This window comes from Diadema setosum, chromosome 2 (assembly GCF_964275005.1).
Source record: "Diadema setosum chromosome 2, eeDiaSeto1, whole genome shotgun sequence".
Taxonomy (NCBI): Eukaryota; Metazoa; Echinodermata; class Echinoidea; order Diadematoida; family Diadematidae; genus Diadema; species Diadema setosum.
Genome location: NC_092686.1, coordinates 6115888 through 6136125, shown reverse-complemented (window position 1 = coordinate 6136125; position 20238 = coordinate 6115888). Strand labels below are relative to the sequence as shown.

Here is a 20238-nt window from a genome sequence, read left to right as displayed (position 1 = left end):
CTTTGAAGTTGTGCTGTAGACAAGTTTGCAGTTTAGGTACTGTATTGACATTCAGCTAAAAATGATTTACATCATTTCACATGTGTTTACAGCTGTAGTTCCCGTGCGTATTTTATACTAACACTTCTCTCTGGGGCGCATCTATGAATTAATGTACTGTCTTTGGGAAATACAAGCAAATATGGCAAATCCAGTTACAGTGCACTCCTGGTATAATGAGCATGAGTACGAGTTGTACAGTGGACTCTTGTTATAACGAAGTCCTTGGGACCAGCAGTTTTCTTTCGCTATATCAAAATTTAACTGAACAAATAAACAATAAGAATAAAAATAAATATAGCGTGGATGATGTTGCCTGAATTTTTACGTCAGAATTTTATTGTAACCGTGTTCATTATTATGGGAGTGCACTGTATCACAAAATCCTGGTTACAACGAAGTAAAAATTCAGGCTGCAACATTATCCACTCTATGTGTTTTATTGTTGATTGTTCGGTTACAACATGGAGCTACTCCATGGTTACAACAAAATGTCCATATAACAAAAGAATAACGACAGAAAAATGCCGGTCCCAAGGACTTCATTATAACGCGAGTAAACGGTACAGACTACATTGTTTAATAGACAAGAAAAAACTTCTTACTTTATAAGAGGCATCTTACACTCAGTTTCTGACAGTTTCCACAGCTCCATTTTTATACATTGTACACAAATGCTGGTAGATTATCAAACAAAGCCCTGAATACAGTTCAGTTTAAATACCTAAATCTGCAAACCAACAACTGCAACTGCTACCCATGCATTCTTTCTTTCTTTGCTGTCATTACATACAGCTAGAGCCCCCCCCCCCCCCAAAAAAAAAGAAGAAAAAAAAAAAAAAAGAGCTGGACTTTAAGTGACGCACATTGTACCTCACACAAGATACTGAGTAGTTTTGCAGGTCCTAATACATTCATATTCTCTTGTTTGTTTTCTTTTTTTAAACCCCTGATATAATGAGATACCTGGAACCGGATACATTGAGGAAATTTTAGTGGTCCCAAGCAATTTGTATAGAGAGGTTTCCTGTATGAGATCCGAAAGTACAGTATACTTCCACTAATCTGAGTCTACAGGCATTCCAGTCTCTTTGGCAGTACAATGTATGGGCTGCCCTTTAACTTGAAAAAGAGCACAAGTATTTAGCAATATGAAAGGGGGGGGGGGAGGGGAGAGGTGGCGAGATTTTGAACAGTGTGACCATTGACTATTACATACTTTACTCATGAATAAGCTCCACTTAGTAAGGTAAGAGTCAGATTACTGAACGTCACTAAACTTACAAATACATGTATGACCACAGACAAAGGCACGTGTAGACTGCTGACTTTATTTCATCTGATTTTTAATTGGAAATAACTAACACATTTTTTTTTTTCTTATCTGACAAGACATCAATGCTGTCAAAACAAACACATATAACATTTTCCCAATATCATGGACAGACTCTATTTGAAAAATTGCATGTTTTTTACGGTTACATGGCACACTAATAATGTTAAAAAAAAAACGAAGAAAAACCCTTTCAGTGTGCTCGGATAATTTGTAATAAAAACAATAGCGTGGGTGTAGTCGGTATAGACTTTTGGATGATTACAAAATTCCTGCTACTGGATACGGTATCAAAGCAAAAGTCAGAACAGATTTTAGACGTGAACAGCTTCAAAAGCATGCAGGGAGTGACACAAAATTTTTGACTCCTCGGAGAGAGAAATTCATAGAACAATATCTCTAGCTCCCTCTCCAGAAAACTCTGAATCGTTTTGAAACCTTCTAAATAAACAAACAACTTGGTGGATTCCTCGTTTAACAGTCCTACCACAAACGAAGGTGTGTCCCTTCACGAAAGCGTCCACGAAATACCTCCCCGCTTTTCCCCGTCTGCTTATCAATTCACAGAAAGATATCAATTGCTTTCACTTCATCTAAATCATGGCAAGTTGGAGAACATTTCTCCACACGTATAACTGGACCTACTCTTTTCGAGCCTGAAAGTCCGAATGTGTTGTTGAAGAGAACCTGAAAGCCACAGTAATGCAAAAGTTTCAGATATTCCAGTATCTGTGAAAAACGTTCATATATATGAAAGAATCAATGAAATATATATATATATGTTGCGTATGTAAATTCTCTCCTAAATCAAATTTCTGTGTTATCATCACTTCTTTTCCTCTGACAGCAGAGAGCAGTGTAACCATGGGGGTTACTGTGATTGCTGCCTGGAGTTCAAGAAAATTTCTGCTGTTGCCATGGAAATGAGGAACTCCACCCATGTCGGTGGCAAGAGGGTGGGGGATTACAGTTCTCAAGAAATAGTAATGGGTGCAAAATATGCATGCTACATGCATAATCACAGGATAGTGGGTGGAAAGGACATTGTGTACTGTGTGCATCAGCCAAGAAAGAAGCGATCTCTTCTACTGTTGTTGTTTGTACTGTTTTGACAAAAGGAGAAAAAAAAAAAAGAACCCCAAGTACACCCTTTCTTATGACTGGCTGAACTTTCCACCTCTACGAAAAGAATAATATATATGAATGGAAGGCAATGCAAACCATCACAATTATATTGTACACACAAAGTACACCATCTGGTTCGCAGTGCATCTAATATGAACAAACAACAAAACAGGGCCTTTGGGATATTTTCACTTTCAGACATCATAAACCCTTGTGACTTGGCCAGAAATGCATTTCTCACTTTTTTAGTAGTCACTTCAAGCACTCAGTTGAGCTACCACTCGCCTCACGAAGCAGATATTTGACTTATTTTTTCTTGTTGCTGTAAACATATGTACCCTGACAATGCGCCAAATGTAATACATCAACTGCACATCAAACGCAATCTATGCTGAACCCTCTGAGATTCAAGACGAAAATGCTCAACATATTGGGGTAGTACCTTCATATCTATAAGGATGAACAAATGAATGAAAAAAACAAATATCACAGAAACGTAATGCAAGCCGCAATGGTAAAGGTATGTAAATGACTCAACATAATATTTACATATTCTTGGATAAATTTATGAAACACTGACCACAATCAGCGATGACGCCAATGGTACTGAACTGACGAAAGAGGTAAAACAATTAGCATACAGATAATTTGAAAACCCTGTAAAGTACATGTAGCACGCACAATCATTTTCATGTCAAATGTGACACGGTAATCGCACAAGGCAGAAAAATGAAGGAACCCCCAAAAATACAATAAAAAAAAAAGAAATACCAGAGTCAAGATCAAATCTTACATGGCAAGATTTGTGAGTGCTTATACTTTCTTTCCTCCCTTTATACAGCATTTGGAGAAAACACAATTGTTTGGTTATCTGTGATACTTTCTGCTGCTAGATATTTGTCAGACCGTTCCCCCCCTCCCCCCTCCCACTTTGGGTAGTGTGCACAAAATTAGATAATTTTATGAACTGACCCTGGAGTACGAAAATGCTGAGATACACTTGAGAGCACAACTGTGGTTTTCCCTGCTGATGATATCTTGACTTTACATAACATTCACAACACACATGCTGTCTTTTTCTTCTTTTTTCTTTTTTTTTTTTTTTTGTGCCAGAGACATTCTGTCATCATTTTCAAGGCTGTGTAGAAATTTGCAATGAATTTTTATGGTGATTTCAAAGCCCGGTTGACTGGCGGGAAATACCGAGATGCGATACATCTCGGTTTGGAAGAAGTTTCAAGTGCGTGAAATCAACACATACGAACACATGTGAATACAAATTCAACAATACAGCACGCCACTTGATACATTCCTGGCTACAGTGCATTTCTTGTCTTGTACCAAAATACTCCAAAGTTGCATTCAATAAAACAATTAAGCTAAATTTCACAGACCAGATGTGAAAATATTCATACAACTGGTTGAACAATTTTCAAACATTCAAATTCAATAAACAGCCATCATTTTTTTTTTTCATTTTTCAATGTAAAACTCTTTTTGATAATTTTATTTACAAACTAGCAAACAGCAATCTGTAATTAAATCTCTTTCACAACTACATAGTAATAAATTTATAGTTACCAATCCACATCATTTAATTTCAAATTACAGTTCATAGCTAACAGCTGCATCCCCCCCAAAAAAAAAAAAAAACATAAAACAAAATGCATGTTATCATACCACAACCATTTCAACCAATTTTGCCATCTAACCCCTTTCCAACCTGCTGTACACACCCAGTCACCATTTCAATCCTACAAAATGCATTTCTTTCTATTTTAATCATTCTCGTCAATGAAAACTGCTACCCCTACACCTCTTCAGTAATACTGATGAATTCAAACACCAATTATCCGGTACCGGCCAATGTCTGAATCCCACAACGACCACTCGAAAGGTTTATCTCTATCCACGCCACCTTCACATGCAGTCAGTATATGAGATTAAGCTATCAAAAATCTGCATGACGTATGAAGAAAATAACATTAACTAATAACTCAGGCCCTTCATCATCATGATGCCTGCACCAATATCCATCCACTGCTCTCGGTAACCCAATATGCGATTTAACATGAACCCGACTGGAGCCGTAAAATCTCAAATGCGAGCCAGTCGACACAAATTTCCTGCTGAGTGGATTCACACTCCTGTGCTCTGCCAAGTTTACGAGTTCATCATCCACACAGAGATACATACATAGAGTATTTATATATTTTCTAACAATTTGTATGACTTCTCCTGCCCGACTAGATCATTTGCCCCCAAAATCCCACAATGCATCGTTCTAGCTATATTTACAGATGCATTCACGCACCAAATCCGGGAATAGAAAAGTCTGCAAAGCTCTTGCGCTCTTTAAATGCACCTACAAAAGGGGGCTTCCCCCCACAAGTCCTGTCCGTTCAAAATACGGAGAGGCCAAGGGAATTCCTGCCCCCTAACTCCTTGAGCACAAATTGCATCTTTCAGTTGGTTGGTTTGGTTTGTCTGAAAATAGGCAGCAAACACTCTGTCTTTTGACGGAATGTGGTGTTTGTCAAACATTTGGGCAGACATCTGTGGTAATTGGCATAGGAAATACGAATGAAGCGTACTCTAGTTAGGGAACAACTGATGTTTCATTAGATGCTAGACTGTAAGTCAGTGAGTGGGATATTCCAAAACTTTACATTGATATTCACTGACATAAAAATGCAGCCATTTGAGATCAACTCCCATCAAATAGAAAAAAAAAGTACCTGTTTTTTGTCAGACAAGATCAGGAGAGCTTCATTTAGGTAGAAACAAGAGATAACAAAATGTAAAAAAAAAACAACAACCCTAAAACCAACGAGCTACACAAAATGGGAAGCAATTCGAATGTTGTCAGACATGGAGGCGTAAAGTGTAGGGTGCGGTTTTCAAGAATGAGTAGAGGGTGGGGTAAGGGGGATAGAGGGGGTCGGTCGTGGGGTCGGGTTATTTGCCGAAGAGCCTCGCCGTCTCTTGCTCGTAGTGGTCGATGTTCCTCTTCATGATTTCCATGCAGGGACCCAGCAGCCGCTCAAACGCATTCACGTCCAGGACTGGTTGGCCCACGAAGACACGAGGCAAGCACAAAATTGAAAAGGAGGGAAAAGAGTTGACAGCATTATTAATGAATAAGTTATCATGATTATTTCTTCGTCAATCTCCTAGTCGGCCAGGGCAGCAAAAATTCCACTTTGTGACTGTTCTCTGCAGGCCTCATCTACCGTATACAAATATCAACCTGTTTTACTGTACTGGACCACTTCATCAGAATTTCTCCCTAATCTTTGTGAGAGAAGTAAAGTGGGCTCTAAGATTATGTGCAAAGGGTGTGAGTTTGACTCTTCTACATGGGAGCTCTCGGTCCTGGGACTTGAATCCCATGCATCCATGGAAGTCCCAAGTCTTGTTCGTGCCGTCTTGATGATACTTCTACCATTCTTTACATGTATGTCTAATTTCACTAAATGCATGCAAGCTGAAGTGAACCATGTGTAGAGTGGCACTTTACTGTCCCTTTAAATAATGGACTAATGTTGTTATCTTCATGTTATCTACAAGTTACAGGGATATTAGAACAACATGGTCCCCTGAGGAGATATGCAATCTTCACTTTGGAAACACATGTTTATCTGTTAACCATCATAACCCTACCTTGGGATTTCTACCTTTCTTTGTTAAATGCCATACTAAAGGCAAATTTATGGTCATAAGGCAGAAACAAGTTATCCACCACAAATAAACAAACTCAAAGCTTAAGTTTTGTTGCTTGATTATGACTTAGGACCAAGTCCCATGATTTTTTTCTCTTTTGTTTTTGTTTTTTTGTTTGAAACTACAAACGTGTGAACCAGTCATTTACACTGCTAATAAAGATGTACAAATGAAATCTGTTACACTACCACATGCATATGAATGCTTTGATTCTTCAAACAAATTTCAACTAGAAATCTAATCAAGACATAAATTCAGTCCTTTTTCTCCTTATTCTCAGCACTGCTTTTTTTCTTTTTCTTTCCTTTTTTAACAGTGCACATCAAGCAAGCATTTAGATTTATTTGACTGGTAAGCCCTTGGAAAATGTAGAAAGAGATGAAAGACAAATGTCTAGTAAGTCATGGATACTTACAGGCACATCGGACCTCTCCCACGGCATAGACAGAGGCGGCACGGGGCTTGTTCGTCAGAAGAGCCAGCTCTGCAGAAACAATAGGCGATCAGAGATGGCAACTGAATTGAATTGAATTGAATTGAACTGAACTGAACTAAATTGAATTGAATTGAACTAAACTGAATTGAATTGAATTGAATTGAATTGAATTGAACTGAATTGAATTGAATTGAATTGAACTGGACTGGACTGGACTGGACTGGATTGGATTGGATTGGATTGAATTGAATTGAACTGAATTGAATTGAACTGAGTTGAATTGAATTGAATTATTCAATTGAACTAAATTATTCGATTGAATTAAATTATTGTTTTAACCATCACATTGGCTGGATCAAACTACCTCATGACACTAAGTATGTAATTCAGTAACATCCAGTCTACAAAGTACCGGTAGTGTCCACAAATTTTCATTGAATCAGTAATAATGGCCATCCCTCTATTCTTTCCACTAACTGCATGTCGAAAGCATGCTTCCTATACTGCCAGTAGTAAAGCCCTGTACAGGTTTATTACAAAATTCCTCAATTAGAGTCTCTAACAACGTAAGGATTACTTCACAACTTTGTATCTTTTGTCATTCAGCATAGATTTCCTGGCATTTAAAGGTATATCAAGTGTAAATAGAATGCCTCTCCCTGTCACAACTTGTGAAAAGCAGAACCTGAGTTGACGAAAGTGGAGGTTAAGCACAAAAAGGAGAGCTGACACAAAAACAACAGAAAAAAAAAATTGTGTTGAGCCATTTAGTGCTGCAAGAGAAGAAATGCAGCAAGGCAATCTTACCTCCGAAATACTGGCCCTGGTCGTAGATTGCAATTTCCTTCTCTTCATCAGGATTATCCTTGAAAGGAACAAGAAGGCAAATGACAATTAATTTTCACTGCATAGCTGCACAAGGTCAGGGCTAACTGTGCCTCGCGGCCGGCAAAATTGACAAAATCTTTACCCAAAAATGCGCCGAAGATCAAGTTTCCCCAAGGGTCAGAAAGTCAGAATTTCAAATGTTAAAATTTGTCATCTTGTTCTTGTCAGAAACTGACAAAGGCATTATACTTTTATGATGCTTCTTACTGCATGATTTTCTTTGTTTGTTTGTTTCTTGTTTTTTCTTAAAGAAGTAAAACTCAGGTAATTTCTAAATTTTCAAATCAAAGCATAGAATGTACATATCCCCCCCCAAAAAAAAAAAAAAAAAAAAAAAAAAAAGAGAGAGGGGAGGCAAGATGCTTGACATCTATATGTCCTATTTTGTTTTCTTTACAAGGACAGGGGTACAACTCTGGGATCCACACAGGGATAATTGATCCACACTTTTTTTAGTCTGTCCTGTTCCAATAGGTTGTCTAATACCACATTAAGGTATGACTGTTTAGCTTTTTGCTTTTCACTTCACACAGCAAATTCAAGCTTGTGTTTATATGCTGATCAGGGTGGTCTGTTGAGTAAATATTTCAGCTTCACGGGACATGGTGATCAACTACTCAGCTACAGTGTACCATTAATCAACAGCACATGATAGGTATTAAAAATGCAAACTTTGTACACTTTTCCATGAAAATCACAGGGCACTGAGATGAATGAATTCATATGATATGATTCACATGAAAATACAACACTGCACACAAGGTTGTTATCACAGTTTAGTTTGCAGCTTTCTTCAATGTTTTTGAAAGTCCTTTCATTTACAAGCAAAGTTGATGGATTTTTTTTTTCCTCCCCCAGAGATGCTCTTCAAGATAGTAAAGCAAAGGGGCTCAAGTGATCCTCTTTTTTCCCCATAAATCACTTAGAATATTTACACCGCAAACTTGGTTTGATAATTTCTCCACATTTGCACACATGATAAATACATGAAGTATAGATGACAGAAAGAGGAGGACTGCTTGGCAAACAACATGAGCAACATGGCGTATGACTCATGATCCAGACACATGGTAATCTTAAGCTTCAGCTGTCATTATTTTAGTCACACAAAACACACTCAGCTATCAACGTTGACGGCTAAATTCATTTTCCTCAATTTGACTTAAATGCAACCATTTGCTTCCAGCTTATTTCAGCTCTGTTGTTTTCTTATTTATAAATGTCAGCTACATGATTTGGACTCTGCAGGAAAAACTGCATTGCATGTTAATGCAAACACATCATACCTGTAACAAAAGTAATTCAGTCATATTGTTTTACCACTTTTTATACATCGCAATTGGACAGAATAACTCTGCTTTTAACATGTTGAAAAAAAACAACTTTTGTTGATTAGGAGTCAAACATTAGACCAAACACTAAATCGTTACAGTCTGAACACAGGTTAGGAATTTCAGATTAGAGGAAGTTCAAACACATCATGCAAAACTCCAAGAAGTGTAAACTAGCTGAGTTTAATATCAACAACACGGTTTGGACGAATTGTCTTCAAGTTTGTCAAGGAAGTGCTCAAAAAAGTCAAGACTCCGAGGAAAAACAAGGAAGAATAGATGCATCGGGTACTCACGGATCGCTGTAAAGGGTGATTTTGTGTGGTAGATGAGATTGGAGAAGTAAAAGAGAGTCGTCATGCAAAAACGAGTGAGACATCAAAGCGGCAACAACATCACAGGATCGATGTGGTACAAAAGAGAGGGAGGGGGAGAGGGCATATCGGCAATGCCAGTCCAGGGATATGCCGATGTCCATGGCAATTTGTTGACCAATGAATCGAGGGAAAGAACATCATCAGTTGTTTGTTTGGTTTTTTGGTGTGTGTGTGTATGTGAACAGGTGAAGGGTTGGGAGTGTGTTCAGATTAAAGAGAGGGGAGAGGGGTTAAAAAAAAGAGAGAGAAAGAAAGAAATAATGCAACAGTTAGGGCTGTAAGCTTGACTTTTTTTTTTCGTCAGAACCATTCTCTTTTTTTTTTTTTTTTACCAGGGTTACCACTCCCGATGCTGCACACTCAAAACTTCACAGGCATGGCTCACATTGTTAAGGCTCAGTGACAGAGATCGCTAAGTGGTGGCAGAAAGTTCACGAATATTTCACGTGTCTGCCTTCTTTTGCTTGCAGGCAGTAGAAGGGCATTCATTACTTTCAATGCTTCTGTCAATGTAAGTCAATGCTTTTCAACAGAAAGAAAGATGCTTAGATACACGCCATGTGAGGCTTTGAAGTGAGACAACATCGGCAGTGGATGTCAACATGGCAAAGAACAACAAACAAAAGATTTCAACATTCAAGAGGCATTTTAAAACAGCAGCTTTTTATCAAAACACACTCTAGTGGTTCCCCAATCCCAGATTTTGTACTTCTGAATTGCCTACTTGTTGGTCATTACATATTATCAAAACTGTAATCTTTGTGACAATATTTTCTTGCAAAAAAAACAAAACAAAAACATAAATAAATGATAAGTTGATGCCCACTTATTGATTTAGTAAATTGGTATGTGTAATCATATTATGTACTTGTTATCATTCTTCTCAATTCTCAGGTCCTATGTTATGAACACACTAATTGCAATTGCTGACATATAACCTCTGCTAAAAACACCACAAACTTTAACTGAACACTTTGAAAAATGATAATAGATACATTTGCGCAGTCATATCTGCATACATAAACGTCCGTACCACTAGGACTGGGGATCATCGGATGCTTCCTGTTCAAAATTACTGATGCAAAGGTGCGACTCATGATTTCTTCTGATAATGCACGTGAGTAACCAGAGGGTTTCAGAAAAATTACAACATAGGCAACATTACATACAGTATACTCTCTGGAACTTAAGAGAGCAGAGGAGACAAGGCCTTTAGCATAAATGGTAGCGTTTTCAGAAGCACAGAAGCCTCTTCACGAAGTAAGCAAGTGAATACAATATGATAAAAGCATTCAGAAACCATTGCTCCGTTGAAAAAAAAAAGGAGAAAAAAATCTGAAGTGACTAAAATGATGAGGGATGAATAGCTATTAAAGATAGCATAGTTTGGGTTGAGATGGGGGCTTCAGGTTACCAACTTTTTTGTGTGAGATAATGAAAAACATCTTATGAAATATGAAAGAAGAGTATGCAATTCTAAGAGGAATTCAAAGTTTATTTGATGAAAATTGGTTTTGACTTTTGAAATGGCTGAGATATCCGCCAAAGCAAAGAGGTCCTATTAAAAGGTGGGATACACCTTTTATTAGGTCAGCTTTGTTTTACTCCAGTTTTAATATCTCAGCCATTTCAATACCAATTTTCATCAAATAAGATTTGAATCCTTCTTTTCATAAGTGGTTTCTCAATCATCTCGTAAAAAGCTAATATCTGAATTCCGATCTCATCCGAAACTGTACCATCCCTTTAACGGCTTCTGCTGTGCATAGAAAATAAATCTATGACGCGTATCACAACTTCTTGCACAGAGCCAGACGCAAACGATACAAAACACCGCTGTCATGCAGAAAAGACTGGACGTACACATCGCTATGTATCGCAACAAAAATGACCACACATTCAGCAGGCATTCAGCATGTACAACTTTGCCAAAGCAGAGCTATGCAAACTGTATGAATTTTTCAGGAGAAATCCCGGCACCATTGTGCGCTCTTCCTACCCACATACATGGTGGCACAAGAAGAGATTAGAGAACATACTGATGGATGATTTTAAGAGATAGCATTACTCACACACAGAGCAGGCGACAGAGGAGGCAAAATCACATGACAGACAGACTGAGGGTAACAGTTAATAAAGGTGGAACCCAGTAGAACCTCTTGATTTGATTGGCCAGTATTTACCACAACTTTTCACAAAATCTTCTGATTGGTTAGCAAATTTTTTAAGAAAAAGTATACTCATAGTAATCAAGAACTTTGCACTTTGATTTGATATATTTTTGAAAATATTGGAATGAAATGAATTGAACACAAAATGTTGTTGTTTATTGAATGGCCACTTGAACTTCAAGGGAAAGCATAAAAAAAGAGATAGGACATTGAGAAAAATAAAATAGAAAAAGTAAAAGGACAGGCATAGGCAGACAGAATATCAGGCAGAAATTTATGGCGGTTACTGAGTATATCTTAGCAATGACAGAATGAATACTGAGTAGATAGAATCCATTACACCATATTTGAGGAATTGGCCATTAAAATTCTATATACATTCACGAATGTGCATGCCACACATACACACAGATGAGGCATTTGATCAATACTTGTCTCTAGCTTAATCACATTCAGGAGCATACCAAAGCAAAGGGGGAAAAAATGACAAGTGCTTTGCACTACATCATAAACGGTATGGCATGAAACACGTGCCTCACATGCATGAATGAGCTATCTCAACAAGAAAGGCAAAGACACGTGCACTTTGAAATATTGTGAAACACCGAGGTTGTCAATCTTTAAGGACATCATGCATACACACGTGCGTAGACACAGAACGCACACACTGGGGGTTGCCAAAACATATGCTGCCTGTGTTTATATCGGCAACGGAGTGTAGTTCAATATACATATTTCCCTGTATCGATTCACCCAATAAAAAAGAAACAATTTTTTAAAAAACAAACAAACACATTTTCACATCTCTGGACTTCCCAAGGGAATAAGGACTCATTCACAAGGAATCTGCAGTTGTTTTGTCAAAAAGCCCATTTTATTTCCCCAATCCTTATTATGTTTGGTGCCAATCCCCATTCCATGGTGGCACTGCAGCGTTGTTGCATTATCCCTCTATAAAAGACTACTCCCTCTGTCTCCAGCACTCCTGGCAGAAATGAAGTTGCTATCCTCTGGGTTCCTGAAAACTGATTTCCAGTCCAACCTGCCACACGTGAAGGGGTAGCTTCTTTCAGTTTTCAAACTACTGGCAGTCCTTCTCTCCCCCCCCCCCTTTCTCTAGGTTTCTCCCTGCCCCACCTAGTCTTAGTGGTCCAGCCACAAGTTATCTTTAAACCCTTCCTGGTGTTTCAGCCAAAGTACAGCCAGGCAGAGCTGTGCCTCCTTGCAGAGTCCTGATACTGTCCTCTTCCACCCCATTTGATGTGAATCAAGCTTGTTTGCCCGATCGACCGGCTCAATGTCGGTCAAATATTCCACTAATGTCCTCCATAGGATGATATTTTGCGAGCTGCCTTTAACCTCTACATTGACATAAGTCCTCAAGGGGAATGAGGTAAGAGATTTAAAAATGAGTGATGTAGGATGGAGTATTGTTTTATATTCAATGAGGGGAAAGTGGGTGGAGGATGGTTATGTGGGATATGGAGTCTTGGTGTCTGTGTATGTATGTATGTATGTGAGTGTGTTTCATTACTTATGTGGTAAACAGGTGGCGGTTACAGGCAGCGAAGAGAATGGCAAATACAAGTAGACAGAAGCCGAGCGAGTCCAGGCTTAGATGCAGGAAGGCATGAAATTGAGTGGCGTGCAACGGATGCGGTGCAGAGCATCGACTTGGGCTAGCAAGCTAAGCGAGGTGGAAAGAAGAACATGCAGATAAAACAGGAAATGCAAGGCATGAAGATGAAAAACAGAGAAAGAGAGAGAAAGAGATAGAAAGCATGAGAGAGATAGACAGAGAAAAAAAGACAGAAAGAGTGAAAGAGAATGATGAATACATAGAAACTCTACAGACAAACTGGAGGTTTGTAGAGAAATAGTAAGAAGCCATGGAGGCGTGCGCAGAGAACATGTGACATTGGTAAAATGCATATAAGAAAGCAAACACCTGCATGTATTGATTAAAGATTGGGGTGGGGAGGGGGGCAACTGGAGCAAAGTCAGGGCAGCGGTGCAGAGGTCGCAAACTTGTCAAATTTCAAACAAGAGCTTAACACAGATCACATGTGAACACTGCGAGGGACGAAGGCAACAACATTTAATGGGGACTGAGCATCCCGTTGGAAAAATCCCTCTCCATTTCTAAGCAACGCGACAAGCGAGTTACCATGGCATGATCGAATTGACATGGGGCCCTTTGTAACTTCCCTCATGAGGAGTAGAAACATTTTACTATGAGGGATACAGGGCATATGGTAGGTAACATATGGAAGACAGTCGGAGAAGTCCCACTTGACTTAATACCCTCTCTGAAACTATTCTAAAGGAGCGTAAGTGGGTCACTCCTTAAGAGTGCGCTAAATAACAAACTGAAGAGCTCTTAACTTTTGCTTCTCCTTCACAATATGGGGAAGAAATGAGTTAACTTTCACATATCAGTGGGCATATAAACTAGAAGAGCAATCACATGCACAGAAAAACAACATCTTTACCTTTGACAGACCAAATTGATATTTTGGCTTCTGGGCAATTGCGGACAGAACTAGTAATTATTGTCACCCGTAAAACACGGGTCCGTAGAAATACCGCTGGGAATGAACGCAGGCAGAAAAAAAAAAGTTTTTAGAGCATGCCTCAAGATACTGGGGGACAAAAAAAAAAAAAGAAGAGAAATGCTCCAAATGATGGTCGTTTCCACAGCCTTGGCTGCTTAGTTTAAATGTCACGGTTCACGAAAAATACGAGAGAGGCAGAAAAAAGACAGAAAGACAGACAAACAAACAGACAGCTGGAAAAATGATGGCCAAAGTCACAGACATGGAGGAAAAGGAGCAGAATCTTGAGGGATAGATGAGTAATATGTGGAGCAGCAAGCAATGAAAGCTCAAGGGATGCAATGCAGTGGTAACCCAAGCGGATGAAAAGCTAACAACCAAGATATTCACGTCAGAGGTACAAAATGATGGTGATTCGGTGGGATAAGGCAAAAAGGATCTCTCTTACATATAGATGATCCATACCTATCTTGTGATACTACTGCTGGGTGCGATTCTTTATACCACAAGAATGCGATGAAACATCAATTTTTCTTTTATACGGAACAATATTTAGGTGGGCTGATAAATAGAAAATGATGCACTTGTTTTCTGCAATTAACTTTTTGTTCTCTGCGAGCAAATATTACGTTGGTAGCATCATGAGTAACATGTATCATGTGTGTTAAAAAGCCTATTACCAAAGTAAAAAATAAAATAAACACGCACACATTTTCTTCTCTTTTTTTAAAAATAGTTTTTTGTTGCAACTGATTGACAAATCGCCCCACATCAATGTAAATAAACACTGAATTGATCGGTTCTTGTCAATCAGTTGCAATAAAAACAACTTCATCAATTTGAAGCTCTTTTGTTATTCAATTATAAGTTGTACTTGGATATCAGCACAAACTGCACATCAATGGGGTATTAGTACTAAAATAGTAATCCAGGTTAGGCGCAATTCAACTTCCAATATTCAAAATATGACAGACATGCGTGGAATGTTAACAACATGGGTAAATATCATGCGATGTAACATCAAAGTATCATGAACAACATCCACGTATACAACATAAAAATAGTGTGGTGTGCAACACAATTTTTCTTGTAGGTACAACATATGCTTCCCATTGGATAATAGTGATCGCATCAATGATATGATTGATGCGACCTTGTCATGGCTCATATCCTATTGTGAAATTGCTCCCAAGTTTCAACCAATTCATTCTAATATGCATTCTCTATCCTTCTTTCTTTATCTGAGTACTTTCACGGGGGAAAACACAACAGAAAAGGGACCACAGATACTAGACAACTGCACACAAATTGAGTCAAGTTTTTATCCTTTACCACATTCATGGTCAGGTATAGCAGGAGGTTCATAAATGACTCATTCAGGCTCCTAAATGACTCAGTCAAGCATCTAAGAGTGAGTGCTATGTTGTACCACGAAGAAAATATGTGGCACCGTACTTAAGAAATTTAGTGGAGGTTTCATGAGATACAGGGAGCGAGATGGAATTGGGGGAGGGGGGAGTGGTACAAGAATGGGATGAGTAGGTAGTGGGATGGGTGCAGTATTACAAGAGGAGGAAAGGGATGGGAACATACCTCGCTCTTCATAGCGATCCTGCACTGACCCCTCTCAAGGAAGTAGCACCCGTCAGCCTCGTCTCCCTGCAGGGGTGGTAACCATGACAACCAATCAGTATGCAAATTAGATCTCTTCCCGCGGCCCTATTGCACATACCCTGCTCTCTCCTCCCATGTTGCAATGGTAGCATATTCATTTTCTAGTTCCTTTATCCCATTACTGACATTTTAGAGCGCAAAGATGCTGGAATTGTTGCGAAAGAGTGCTTGCTTTTTTCCTTCTAAAATGTTCTCATACTTTGGCCTTTGGTTTCTGTTTTTATGAGGGATGTGGAAAGGAGCACCATAAGTGGATACACAAAGATGCTACTTCAGCACACCCTTAACTCAGTTTTTTATCTTATGGCATGAACATACAAATTGAAGTAATATTATACTGGTCTCCAACCGATGTATCATGATGCCCCATTACCATGGCAACAAGCATCTTACTTTTTTTTTCTTCAGTGAACGACAACTCCTTACAAAAATCATGCAAACAAGATTACTACAGACGTACAAAGAGGGTTGACCAATTTGCAGCATTGCCTAGACATGTCCATACCCCACAGCAATTTTTGCGTAAGTAATCAAATCGAATCAAAATCAAATTGCAAATTATCACGACTATTACTCCTCCGGCATGTCTAACCTGAGCAATAATGCAGTCTCCATCTTGGTATGTTCTCGATACAAGTGCGTCTGAAAGATTCATGCGCTCGTACGGCTAAGAGATGAAGAGAAAGTAGTAAGAAACAACAAAACATATGTGAGACCAAGGTATAATGATGCAAGAATAGAACAAAGATTTTGGCAGTGCCTGCATATTTCAAAGTAATGCCATATTTACATTGTAGCTGCAACATAAAAACTAGTACAGTCAATATGCACACCTATCTTTTTAATATCACACAAGGAAAAAAACAAAACAAGAAAGGAACAGAAACACTACCTCCATAGAACGTCTCCTTTTTCCCTTCTTATAAATACCCTACCATTCAACACAAGAAGTCAATGAAAGAGTTGTGAATGACAGCACATATACTGTGCAAGTCTTTAATTTCTGAATTCTTTGAATTATCCATGACTGACATATCACATAACAGCGGACAGAATTTCTCGCAGCTCCAGGGAGATGCAAGTTTGTTGAGGTCGAGTGAAGCATCTGATTACATCGAAACTGTCTCCAACCCTCTACAGGTTTCATTTGGTCTGCTTTACTACTTGAAAGACTCAATGATGAAAGTAGAGCCAGATAAAGAAGACAAGCAATATCAATTCCTATCTCAAGATATACAAGCAAATGGTCTCCAAACAAGATACATCAAAATAACTTTGACACAATTCCCCTACTCCAGATTCATCTTGAGGTCAGAATCTGAATAAGAAAGATTTTACATATATGACAATGTCAACACGTCCACTGGGGATAATCAGATTGGTGTATGCATTTAAAGTTCATCACTGGAACCAGATTGATAGTGTGCATCAAGGGAAACATTTGTATGGTTTCCATGACACAGATGCAAATAATGCTGCCTCCTCCTACGGAATCCGTCTTCAAGACTTGCATGGCTCACAAGATAAAGCATCGCCACTGGGGAAGACACCAAAGATACAGCCGGTTATCAAAGGATGACCCACAATGTCCACCGTGTGGCAAGACAATGAAGAGAAACAGCATCGACTGTTGCAACTTCCTGACAGCTCACTATATCTGGACGACATTGGTGACACTTTTAAAGTTTCTGCATACTCATACCGATTCATGGATTTTCCTTTGTTTTTTATTAAGGGAAAAAAAAGGTTTCCATTATGGAAGTTAACTACCCCTCCCCCCCCCCCCAAAAAAAAAGAGAGAAAATAATAGAAGTCTTGAAGACTGACTCCGTAGGAGGAGGCAGCATTATTTGCATCTTTGTCATGGAAACCATACAAATGCTCCCGTGACGTGCACAATTAATCTGGTTCCAGTGATGAACTTTAAATGCATACACCTTTTGCATTGGTGTGATTCTTAATGCAATCAGCATTCAATTGGGACATACATGTAAATAAATGGCCACTGTTTTCTCAACATTGATTGGTATGTGAATAAGCACCAATACAACTGCACGATTAGATATCCCATGTGGTATACAAGCCATACAAAGAAGACTTTGTTTCCTCACAATTTGCTTAGACTCGACACTCTTCTGCAGGTTTTCAATTATTGGTTAAGAAGCACACATGTAACAACATTACACAGCGTAGAGTTGATACCAAAAAAATCCTGCGCTCTATCTCTTACCAGTATCTTCAGTTTATGGCTATACCTGCTCAAAAGCAAATGCTTGCTTCTCCCAACAATTGATGTCCCATTTATGTGACAGGCTAACCTTTCCACTATTTGCATCCTACTGAAAACATCAATATTCTGCGGTGCTCACTCAAGCACGATGGGAGGTAGGCACTGGTAGCCACTGTTGCCATAGTTACATACATTGCTACAGAGGACTTCAAAAACAATGAAAAGAAGCTTTCAAAACAACACCAGAATTTTAATGCACCTTGTCTTGGATGGCATGTTTCTCCCTCCCTGTGTTGCGGTTTTTGTTTTCTTTTTTTTATTATTCATCTTTTTAATTTTTCGTTTTTATCCATAAATGGGGGAGGGGCATGGAGCTGGAGACAGTACAATGATTAAAGTGCATAGCTCTTTGAAAGCTGTACGAATAATATTGGGAGTTGTGGGTAGATGGAAACAACATCTTTTTTCTTCTGCAAAAGTACATCATCTTCCTGAAATTGACTTTTAACATCTTTCATATTTTTTCTCCCTTCCTACAAAATCACAGCTCTGTTTTGGGTTGGAACGAGCGAGGTTTCGAATTTCACAATGTTTCGCCCGAGTCTTTTTTTCTGCTGCGTGGGGCATGCAAGAAAACCCTAAGAAAACATTTCCCTATTTGCTGAGACCTCACGCAGAGCTTCGGTTGCACCCCTGGATGGGGAGTGTTGGCCGCTACAAGTGCAGAAGCATGGATGATATGAATTCTGCACGGCCCTTTTGCAACCTCAAACAACATTTTCACTTTCGTGACATGGAGAATCGGATTCTATGTCCCAGCAAACTTGACTCAGAGCCGTGTTTCCCTACCTGTCAGCCAGACTGATTTCGACAAAAGATACAGAAGCCGCACTCCTGCCCACGGTAAATGTGAAATGCTGCTCGTTAGTCAAGTTGACTTTCACATATTGAGTATCAGCAAAACAAACAGAAGGCAAAAGGTTGTTTCAAGTCAGAGACAAAGGAAGATGATTCAAACTAAATTTAGAAGGCTCCAGTGTCTTTCGCAAAGCAGTAACATTGGTCATGACCAAATATGCAAATCAGATGAGATGATGTCATCGCCTTTCATCTCTCTCTATTGTGTGTAGGAAAACTGTACAAAAATAATTTGGGGGTTTTATGATGTAGCAACGGCTGTATATGCTCCTATCCCATTAAAGAAATAAAAAAAGACATCACTCCATGCTTCTTATGACTCCACAATAATATGAAGCCCAGAATGCAAAGCATTCCTCTTAATTTCATGCTCAAAAGGGAAAATTTAGTCATGATTTGCATTTAATCAGCAGGACTCATGAGGCAATGTTATCACTACCTCAATCTAAAGCACATGCTGTGGATGGCAAGCATTATGTTTCATGAAAACTTTTGCTATATCTAGCAGTAACTCACTACAAATTATTTTCACTAGTATATTTGTTCTTTCCTTATAGATTCAGGGGATAGGAATGGTGTTGCTGTCAGCCACATCAGCATCTCAGGTATAAAAGAAGTAGATTGCTTTTCCTACAATATACCATGCTTTATTGCCCCACATAGGAAAAATTTGGTAACTTCTCTTTTCAATGGTAAGCAACACTGAGCCACTTTCATGAGAACGCAGGAAGTCCATTTCAATGCACATGAACACGCATGGGGCCTTGTTGCATGAAAAGATGCAATCAAACATAGGTTAAAAAAAACCAACCCAGACATAAGTCAGGTATCAGTCAATCAGATTCCAGTATTCAGATTTATGTTTGATTCTCTGACGTATGTTTGATCTTAAAGGTCCTGTTTACCTTTGGGAGCAGTGATTTAAAAAAATGTTCAAGATATCACTTTTGATGCATATGTGTAGGTTAGTTGTATCACGAAACCTCCAACCATATGACATTTTTGCAATCAAGCCTGAAATATAAGGAGATATCACTGTTTTTCTCATTAAGCCATAACTGCAGACGGTTTAGTCTGAAAACATTTTTATTATAACTATTGTTTACATTTTGTATATTTAGCAATACTTAACATCGATTATACTGCTTCAAATTTTTACATTGGTTGTTTGTATCCCTAACTCACACTTTAGAACTATTTTGAAGCACTAATGCTGGGTTTTTGTTTCATCTGCAAATGGTAAATTATGCCTTTAACTTTTATGCAACAGGGCTCAGATTACAAAATCTCTCGTGAAGGGACATCATGATGTATGGAACATCATGATGTATGGAAACAGCAACTTCAGGGGTCTTACCATACGAAAAACATCATCATCAACAACAACAACAAAAGCAGCAATGCACAGCACAATGCATGATTTGCTATATACGTGTTT

At 38.7% G+C, this 20238-nt stretch overlaps 1 protein-coding gene across 2 annotated transcripts in view; it reads right to left on the bottom strand.

The window, feature by feature from the left end:
* Positions 1-1368: 1368 nt before the first annotated feature.
* LOC140246143 (cAMP-dependent protein kinase type II regulatory subunit) overlaps positions 1369-20238 on the bottom strand; it is a 97864-nt gene continuing 78994 nt past the window's right edge. The window contains exons 9-13 of one of the 2 annotated variants that reach the window (XM_072325580.1): positions 16245-16319; positions 15572-15637; positions 7464-7521; positions 6636-6704; positions 1369-5562 (exon numbers count right to left, since the gene is read on the bottom strand). In XM_072325580.1, the coding sequence (XP_072181681.1) occupies positions 5456-5562; positions 6636-6704; positions 7464-7521; positions 15572-15637; positions 16245-16319 (375 nt within the window). In that variant the 3' untranslated portion in view covers positions 1369-5455. Of the gene's footprint in view, positions 5563-6635; positions 6705-7463; positions 7522-12133; positions 13111-15571; positions 15638-16244; positions 16320-20238 lie in introns of those variants that run through there. The other variant, XM_072325581.1, reaches the window with a different exon arrangement.